We start from the raw sequence: 9,213 nt of genomic DNA, 5'->3' as shown, positions 1-9,213 counted from the left end.
ATTTGCTATAGGGCACGTGGACTCACCAGAGGGAGGAAGGAGAGAGAGAGAGGGTAAGCCCAGAACTCCATCTGCAGCCGGCCCTGTGGGAGTCCGGGCCTCTGCCACCACACCACCTGAATTAGAATTCAGCGCCCTGCACCAGAATTCTAATCCTACCTGCAGAGGCCTAGGCTGGCGGAAAACGTGCTGGTCCTCGCTCCACACTACAGCCCTGCCCGATTCTGGCTGTGCTGCGGTCTGAGACCTAGCGCGACCTTCCCGCCGTCTGTCCACTCTCTGGGCTGTCCCCTTGGCCGTGCACTCGGTTCTCGCCTTGAGTCTCAGGAGCCTCATCCGTGAAGTCAGTCTGTCTGCTGGGCCGAACTTCCCAGAATTTTCCAGGCCCCTACTGCACGCTGCCCAGCCCTGCCGGCGCTGTCGGGGCTCCTGTCCCTCATGGCTCCACCGTCCAGGGGTGACCCTTTGGCCTTTCTCCAGCAGCCCCTACCCGGGGATCCTTCACTGTCCACTTCCTGTCCCTGGATTCCGCTGGGACTCTGCACCACAAGAGCTGCTACCAGGGCCGCTTCCAGCTTCTCTACGTGGCCTGCGGGTGAGAGAACACCTGCTCCCCCAGACCCAGGAGCCCAGGCCCCACCCCCAGCCCCGGAGTCTAGGGCCCAGGGCCCCCCTTAGACCTGGGCTGCCCAGGCACCCAGCCCCTCCTCCCGCAGCCCCTGGGTCCAGGCCCCAGGCCCTCCACCCTCAGACCTGGGGCTCAGGCCCCAGCTCCACCTCCTCCAGATCCAAGCCCCTAGCCCCTCCTCCCGCAGACCCGGGCCCGGGCCCCCAGCGCCTCCTCTGGTAGCCCCGGGGTCCAGACCCCAGCCCCTCCACCCTCAAAGGGGTTCAGGGCCCGGCCCCACCTCTTCCAGACCTGGGTCCCCAGTCCTCTGCCCTCTGAGCCGGGAGCCCAGGCCACAGCACCCCCTCCCCCAGGCGGAGGCCTGGTCTCCAGCTCCTCGCTGGGAGCCCACGTCCCCGCATGCTCCGTCTGCGGACCGTGGGAGTCAGCCTGCTTCCCCCCTGCAGGATGGTCCATCTCCTCGGCCCTGAGCTCGCGGCCTGCGTGGCCCCCGGAGGGACCCTGACGGTGGAGTTAGCCCAGTGAGCCAGCGGGGTGCTGGGGGTGGGTGTGGGCGCGGGGGCCGCAGGCGTCCCTAACACCCTGCTCCCGGGCTAGGTACTTGGTGGACCTGCGGCCGGAGCAGCTGCGGGCATTCTCTGCCCGGGTGGGGGAGCTGGCGCGGGGCGCTGGCTTCGCCCCGCAGGCGGCGGCCAGGCCCTCAGAGACCTTCGCGCGTTTCTACAAGGCGGGGGACTCTGCCCAGGACCGGGACGCCTCCCGCCTGGCGGTGGAATCCGGGGCCCTGCTCCTGGCAAGGACGAGCCCGCCCTTGGAGGACCCGGCCCAGCAGCGGCCAGGCGCTGCCTCGGTCTCAGAGACTCGGGATTCAGGCTTCGAGGTTGTGGCTCCATCCGAGCTGGTCTCTGGTCAGACCCCGGAAACCAGAGTCTGACCCGACCCTGGACGCCATGGCCCGCAGCTCTGACCTCCACAGCCAGGTCCTGGAATTAACCCAAGACTCCCCGTGGAGTTCTGCAGTTGGCTCTGCAGGCTGCACGGGAGGTGAGGCTGGAGGTTCGGATCCTTTCTGCCTCCCAGTCCTGAATGCCTCTGGGAGTCTGCCTTCTGCTCCTGGGACTCAAGGAACCAGGCCTGGAGGTCTGACCTGAGTCTCAGCCTCTGCCTCAGACCCTGGCCCCTCCTGACGGGTGGGAGGCCGCGAGCACCCGAGTAAAGATTCCAGCCCTATTCTGTGTCCCAGTGTCTTAACTGTCGGCCATCTGCCTCCAGGGGTAGGAGCAGGGAGGCCCGAGTGGTGGAGAGAAGGCCAGATCTCTGGGTCCAAGTCTACTGGGGTGGGTCCGAAGGACTCTGCGAGGAGCTGCAGGGGTGATGACCTTGTGAGGCAGATAGTGGGAGGGAGAAGCGGGAGAACAGAGACACTTCAGGAGGGCTGTGTGGGGGGCAGGTGCTGTGGTGGTTAGGGCACTGGACTGCCACATGGGAGAGTGCAGTTCAGGTCCCGGGCCTGGTGGCTTCTTGCTTTCCCTTGCTCTCTCTGTCCCTCTCTGGTCAAATTTAAAAAATTAAAGAATAACAACAAGGGGCTGGCAGGTGACATGGTGAAGGGTGCTGGACTCCCACACGGCCAACCGCAGTTCAAGTCCTGGACCTGGTGGCTTGCTTTCTAACTTACTTTCTTTCTCCCTCTTCCTCTCTGCTCAAATTAAAATAAGTAAAATAAACAAAAGTTAAATAAAATAATTAAAAGAATAACAAATGCAATGAAATAAATCTTAAAAACAACAACAAAGGGACCAGCAGGTGGCGTAATGGCTACATTGCTGGAATCCCATGTAGTCGACGGCAGTTCGGGTCCCGGACCCAGTGACTTAAACTCACACTGGGCACGTGTGCATGCGTGCCCAGGATCCTGAGAGGAGAATGGAGAAGGGATTGCGGCGTGGCCATCCCCTGGGGGGTGATTTCTTGTTTTCTGTCTCTCTCTGCCTCTCTGGCAGGAACATGTGCCCTGTAGCAAAACCTCTCTAAAACAATAACAAAGGACCATCTTTGACTTAAACTGACTCCCTACAGCAAGGTGAACAAGCCCAAAGAAAAAGGAACCCGCCAGAGGCAGTCCAAGGGGACCTAGTCTAGGTGGACGAAGGGTCTAAAACCCGATAAAGAGAACCCCAAAAGGGAGGAGGCCGGCTTGCCCCCTTGGCACAGGCCGCCCTGCCCTGCCCTGCCCTGCTGGTGGGACACCACCTCAGTAAACCTTGCTGATCCAGCCTGCGGGCCTTAACTCCTTGCTGTGACCAGGACACCTGCCCTGCTCTCTGGACCTAACTGCCTGGCTGGGGCTCTGGGGCCCCACACTGACCTCACCCAGACTGCGGTGAGCCTGGGCAGGTCCAAGGGAGGAGGGCTGGGGGCCTGACACCGGGGGTGGGAGAGAGGAGGGCTGGGGGCTGGGGCTCCTGGGCAGGCAAGGGGAGGGCTGGGACTCTGTTCAGAGGGAGGAGGGCCTGGCGCTCAGGCCTGCTGGGCACGCGCCCTGTTATCTCGCACCCTGGCCGGGGAGGAGGGGGCCCCAGTATATTTAGTCTCTGTCCTTGCTCAGTGTCCTATCTCTGTCCTCACTGGCGCCTGAGCAGCCCTGAGGAGACTGCAGACCTCCAAGGTCACCGCGGACACCCCTTGCCACTGAGAGCCCCCTGCCCCCTCTCTGTCTCTGGACCCCCGATCTGAGTCTCTGCATGGCAGATGAGTGAGTGAAGCTTGAACCAGGACCCCGGAGGCCCCAGGGCGCTAGGGTGTGGGGCGATCTCGGTTCCTGGGAACTGCGAGGTTGGACCCCTGGGAATGGAGTTGGGAGGCGGGGGCGGGGGTGAGATCCCTGGACAGGGACAGGGGGTGAGTCTGGGAGCCACTCCTGGGACCCGAGCAAGGAGTAGCCTGCGATGCGACCTCTTGGTCAGATGGGCCCCTAGGATCTCTTAGGAGACCGTCAGGACTCTGACCACCGTTACTCCCCGCCCGTTTCTCTCCCACCAGGGTCAGCGATGCTGTGAGAACGCTACAGCGTGGGCTGGGACCTCCTGGCACTAAAGAGAGGGCCCTGGGTCGGAGGCTGCAGCCGGGGAGAGCGAAAGGGGAAGGACCGCGTGCGGTCTCGGTCCTGATCGGGCCGGTTCACCCAGCCCCAGGCGGGCACTGCAGGGAAGGGCCTGGGGCGGGAGGCTGCAGCCCTAGGAGAGCGGATGGGGAATGGCTGCGTGGGGTCTCGGTAGTGATGGGGCCCCGCTTCCCCAACCCCAGGCGGGAGACCCACGCCCGGCGCCGGCGCCGGTCCGACGCCGCTCCTCGGCCAACTACCGCGCTTACGCCACCGAGCCGCACGCAAAGGTGGGCGGGGCTTTGCGGGGCGCGATTCGGGGCCCGCCCACCGGGACCAGCCAGGACCTCAGATGGGGGCGGGGCCTGGGTCGTGGACCGAGCCCGGGCGGACCGGCGCTTGGAGGGCGGGGTTTGGCGGAGGCCGGGCTTCGGGAGAGCGGTCTTTGGGCGGAGCCCCGCTGCCCGTGGGCCGGCTTTGAAGTGGGTGGGCGGTACCTAATCAGAGTCAAAGCCACAGATTGGTGCATGGGTGTGAGGGGCGTGGCTTCCCGCCTGCGTTCGAACTGGACGCGGGCCCAAATCCCGACCCACTAATCGAGGGGAAGGAAGCATCTTGCAGCCCCTCCATCATGTACCTTCGAATCCTTCTCCTTGAACCTTCCTGCCCCATCTCACCGTGGCAGAAAAAGTCCAAGATCTCCGCCTCGAGGAAACTGCAGCTGAAGGTGAGAGGAGCAGGCAGAGGAAACAGGGGCGGAGCTTGAACGCTTGGATGGGCCTGCCGTCGGGTGGGCGGGGCTTAGTCGTTGGGGGCGTGGCTTACGTGGAGCGCCTCGCTGGGGGCGGGACAGGGCTTTGGGATGCTAGAGCTCTCCCTCGAAGGGTGATCTCTGAATACAGAGGAGGCCTGGGTTAGAGTAGGCGAGGTGGAGGCGGTTTCCGCGGGGGTCTTTATCCCGTTGTCCTGGGTGGGCTGCGGCCCCCTCCCGCCTTCCGCAGACTCTGATGCTGCAGATTGCGAAGCAGGAGCTGGAGCGGGAGGCGGAGGAGCGGCGCGGAGAGAAGGGGCGCGCTCTGAGCACGCGTTGCCAGCCTCTGGAGCTGGGTGGGCTGGGCTTCGCGGAGCTGCAGGTGCGAGCTCCCTGCCCAGCCAGCCTGGACCTGAGGCTTCTCTCATTTTGCATCCCCTGGGCCTCAGAAGTAGTCACTATTAGCCCCTCCACCCCACCTCCTGCTCAGAACCCAGGGGTCCAACATGGCAAGCCTTACTTTCAGGAGTTCAGACATGTGGCCTGAAGCTGCCTACAGTCCGAGACCCAAAGGTTGTCCCTCCAGCCCTTGTCCTGTTAGATCCTCCTCCAGGACCAGACGTCCCAGCCCCCAGTCCCTCCTCTCTCAGAGCCAGGAGCCAGGTGCTCCAGCCTCCCCTACAGCCCAGCCCACATTCTCCACCAGGACTTGTGCCGACAGCTCCACGCCCGCGTGGATAAGGTGGATGAAGAGAGATACGACGTGGAGGCCAAAGTCACCAAGAACATCACAGAGGTGGGACACGGGCCGTGGGAGCCTGCAGGCTGGGAAGTGCTGATCTCAGCGTGACCCTACAAAATGCTGTTGGCAGCACACCCCTGACACCAAGGCCAGAAGGGTATAGCGGGGAAGCAGAGCACGTGTGTGTGCAGACGGTTTGGGGCTCAGGGAACTGTGACTTGCACGTGGCTGAACTGGGCCGTGCTGTGTTTTGGAAGATGAGGCTGAGGTGTGTCAGGGAGGCCTCCGAGTCCCAGGATTGGATGGTTGGACTGGAAGCCCGAGCTGGGAAGAGCCTGAAGTGCTGGGAGGCAGGATGGGGCAGGAGGAGAGCATGGCAGAGCAGTGCAGTGAGAGGGACGCAGAGGGAAGGGCACCCAGCTCCCCATATGGCCACCCCCAGATCGCCGATCTGACCCAGAAGATCTTCGACCTCCGGGGCAAGTTTAAACGGCCCACCCTGCGGAGGGTGAGGATCTCTGCCGACGCCATGATGCAGGCGCTGCTGGGGACCCGCGCTAAGGAGTCCTTGGACCTGCGGGCCCACCTCAAGCAGGTGAAGAAGGAGGACACTGAGAAGGTGAGTGTGGGCGGGGCCAGGAAAGGGGTGCTGGGCGGGGGAGCCTAGCCTGAGGCCAGCTTGGAGCTAGCCAGAGCAGCAGCCAGTAAGGAGCCCTCCGTGGGAAGGCCAGCACAGACACAGTAAATGCAAGAGGGGCGGAAGTAGGAGCAGACAGGAAGTGAGTGCGCGGGGCTGCAGGAAGTCCCTGAGAGAAGGGCCTGAGGGGACATGGGCTGGAAGGCTGGGATAATAGGGAGAGCTGAAAGGAGACAGGAAGTGCATGGAGCGGCGGGAAGTGCCTGAGGGACACGGAAGTGCATGGGGCATGGGGGGAACCGGCCGGCAATGGGGCACTAGAGACGACCTAGAACCGCCCGCTGGCAGCGTTGGCAGTCAGTGGGCAGCAGGCGGGCGGCGCAGCGGGGCGGGCGGTGGGAGGCCGGGGGCCCTGACTCGGATGCCGCCCCCAGGAGATCCGAGAGGTGGGAGATTGGCGCAAGAACATCGACGCGCTGAGTGGCATGGAGGGCCGCAAGAAGAAGTTTGAGGGCTGAGCCGCCTGGCGGGCGGGGCGAGCATGGCCGGGGTGAATAAAGCGTAACCTGAGTGCCTGGAGTCTAGTACCTGCCTGCGACGCCGGGGGGACCCGGAGCTGAGTGCCTGGAGTCTAGTACCCGCCTGCGACGCCGGGGGGAAGCAGAACCGGCTCAGGGAGCCTGCGAGCCGCACAGCAGGGCAGGGGCCACATGGGTGCACGGACATGCCCAGGGCAGGGTCCAAAGAGAAAGATGCACAGAGACACCGAAATGGGGGGAAGCCAGAGACCCAGAGAGCGGGAAAGGGCACATGGATGGGGCGCAGAGACAGGACGGAACAGAGACGACACAGCAACCCTACAAAAGGCCGAAGCACAGCTCCAGAGACACAGAGGCACCCTGAAAGAGCTCAGAATAGAGACATGGACAGGACACAGAGACCTGGACCAGAGACACAGAAACGGGCTCACAGCAGACAGCCCACAGCGCTGGCCGACACCGAGGGCAGACATGCAGAGACACTAAGGGGCCCGGACACAGAGATGCAGAGAGAGCTCGAGACAGACTCGAGAGAGCCAAGAGAAGTATCCAAACGGAAAGACGGAGGCCAGGAGAGGCAAGGAGCGAGGTCTGCGGGGGGTGGCAAGCTGCTATCCAGGCTGCTCCCTGGAGTTCAAGGTCATGGTTGGGCTGGAAGGGGGTAGGGGATACCAAAAAAGACCAGCACCAGATGGAGGTGGGGATAGCGAGGGCCAGGGCTGCAGGCCTGAGTGACCGCCCTCTCCCTCCCCCACACACCTGCTTCCCAACTTTAGGCCTGTTGTCATCAGGGTGGAATCCTGGTGGCAGACAAAGGAGTGGGGGAGGGGGGAAGGGGGAGATGGACAGAGACAGACACACACAGAGATGCACAGATGTGAGAGCCACAGAGACTTAGAGACACAGACACGTGGAGAAATAGAGGCTGAGAGACCCAGGAAGGGGGACAGGCCTGCAGACGGAAGTGTCGTCCAGGACCTACTGTGTGCTGCACAGGGCTTTCAGACCATGGGGCTGTGTGCTCCAGAGGAGGTAGCAGGAGCACTGGGGGGGGGGTGATGCTCCAGGGCGCCCTGTGGCTGAGGGCGGGGGCTGTGGAGCAGCCAGAGGGTGCCTGGAATCTGAGCCAGAGCCAGGGCAGGCAGGGCAGTCTGAGCTGGGCCTGGGGTAGGGCACAGGAATTCTCCCCCCCCAGGGGCGGGGCTGAGCCTCACATATAAACCCCCTGTTCTCTGGCTCCCCAGCACGCTCAGCCCCCACTTCCAGCAGCTGCCGGCCCAACCTTAGGTAACAGGGTCCAGTGGGCTGTCCTTGGGGAGGGGGCAGGGCTGGAGAGTTGGGGAGACAGAGGTCTGGGGAGGGGTGTGTAACTAGCAGGAGTGTGACCTAGAGGTTTGAGGATCTGGGAGACTCACGCTTTTGGGGGCCTGGAAGGCAGGGGAAGGACTGGGGTACATGGCTGTGGACATGGTGATGCCGGGCTGAGGTGTCAGAAATCCAACTGTCTGGGCCTGGAGGCTGGCTACTCCAGCTCCCAGGACTGGGGTAGGACCCTGAGGGCATCACAGCTGAGAGGGGCCAGGGAGTCTGGGGTTTCCGGGATTGGGGCGCCAACCCCTTCTGGTTGGAGTCTGCATCTGACGCAAGGTTCTGGGCTCAACCCTGAGGCTTTGGGATCTAGGTGGTCTTAAGACCTGGGTGGGGACCAGCTTCTTAGGATGTCTGAGCTCACACTGGACTATCAAGAATCGGGTCGGGAACCAGCAATTAGCGTAATGGCTATGTGGCTGGACTCCCATGTAGTCGACCGCAGTTCGAGTCCCGGACCCGGTGGCTTAAACTCACTCCGGGCACATGTACGTGCATGCCCAAGATCCCGAGAGGAGAAAAGAGGAGAAGAGATTGTGGCGTGGCCATCCTCCCTGGGGGGTGATTTCTCGCTTTCTGTCTCTGTCTCTGTCTGGCGAGTGCACACGCCCTATAGCAAAAACCTCTCAAAAAAAAAAAAAAAGAAAAAAATTGGGGTTGAGAATCTGCCAGTCTGGGATGCCGGGCTTGGGCACTGGGGCTGAGACCAAGGCCCTGGAGGACCGCCGGGCACTGGGGGTCTCTTAACCGTCTGCCTCTGTCGGGTGCAGCACCGCTGAGTGTTCAGGGCCAGGGTGAGGCCTACTAGACATGGCCCCATGGGTGCGGCTGAAGGTGAAGAGATGGTGGGGAGAACCAGCCACATGGGACGCGAGGCATGGGGGTGACAAACCCCTCCAGGAGCACCCCCTCAAATCCCTTCTTAGGAAATGTCCTCTGTGTCACAGGCAATGACATCCCCCCAAAATAGCCACTGGGGGTGGGGCAGCTATTGTCTTCAGGCTGCTGTCCCTTCTGGAATGCCTCCTCCTAATCCCACCTCGGGTCGGGTTCCCATGGACCTGTTTTAGGACAAAGGGGACAGCTGTGGGGGCGGGGCCTGCAGCCTCAGGGCTGTGCCAGCTCTGGGCCCCAGCCCCTCTGCCCCCGACCTGAGCCCAGGCCTCTGGCGCCCCTCCCTCGGTTCCAGGACCCCGCCAGCCCTGCTGACCTCAGCCCCGCGGGCCCCTCCCTCAGCCCCGCGGTCCCGCCCCGGCCCCCGCCCAGTCGGCCTCTCGTCCTTAGGTCGCCCCGGGATGTCGGACGCCGAGGAGCAGGAGTATGAGTGAGTGACTGGGGAGGCGGGCGGAGTGGGGCGCCCCCCAGCAGCGCTAACCGCGCCTTCTCTCCACGTGGTGCCCAGGGAGCAGGCGGAAGGTGAGTGGGCGGCGGGCGGCGGGCGGCGG

The 9,213-nt window shown here is 63.4% G+C and overlaps 2 protein-coding genes and 1 long non-coding RNA gene across 10 annotated transcripts in view; all 3 read left to right on the top strand.

The window, feature by feature from the left end:
* Positions 1–1,859, top strand: part of DNAAF3 (dynein axonemal assembly factor 3) — an 8,421-nt gene extending 6,562 nt beyond the window's left edge. For 5 of the 8 annotated variants that reach the window (XM_014588542.2, XM_014588547.2, XM_014588546.2 and 2 more), the window contains 4 exons: positions 12–53; positions 481–595; positions 1,075–1,149; positions 1,226–1,859. In XM_014588542.2, the coding sequence (XP_014444028.1) occupies positions 12–53; positions 481–595; positions 1,075–1,149; positions 1,226–1,562 (569 nt within the window). In that variant the 3' untranslated portion in view covers positions 1,563–1,859. The remainder of the gene's footprint in view (positions 1–11; positions 54–480; positions 596–1,074; positions 1,150–1,225) is intronic. The other 3 variants (XM_014588543.2, XM_014588545.2, XM_014588544.2) reach the window with 3 other exon arrangements.
* A 1,367-nt stretch (positions 1,860–3,226) lies between these two features.
* TNNI3 (troponin I3, cardiac type) lies at positions 3,227–6,432 on the top strand. The gene is made up of 7 exons (XM_006150349.2): positions 3,227–3,384; positions 3,935–4,021; positions 4,417–4,458; positions 4,733–4,864; positions 5,189–5,278; positions 5,667–5,843; positions 6,296–6,432. Exons 1-7 carry the CDS (start codon positions 3,373–3,375, stop codon positions 6,377–6,379), a joined length of 624 nt encoding a protein of 207 aa, XP_006150411.1. The 5' UTR covers positions 3,227–3,372; the 3' UTR covers positions 6,380–6,432.
* A 1,220-nt stretch (positions 6,433–7,652) lies between these two features.
* LOC102495586 (uncharacterized) lies at positions 7,653–9,184 on the top strand. The gene is made up of 3 exons (XR_334799.1): positions 7,653–7,687; positions 9,053–9,092; positions 9,171–9,184. It is a non-coding gene; the product is annotated as an uncharacterized LOC102495586 (long non-coding RNA).
* Positions 9,185–9,213: the final 29 nt, after the last annotated feature.

Source organism: Tupaia chinensis, unplaced genomic scaffold (assembly GCF_000334495.1).
Source record: "Tupaia chinensis unplaced genomic scaffold, TupChi_1.0 Scaffold000286_1, whole genome shotgun sequence".
In the NCBI taxonomy this organism is placed as follows: Eukaryota; Metazoa; Chordata; class Mammalia; order Scandentia; family Tupaiidae; genus Tupaia; species Tupaia belangeri.
This window is presented reverse-complemented; position numbering and strand designations above follow the sequence as displayed.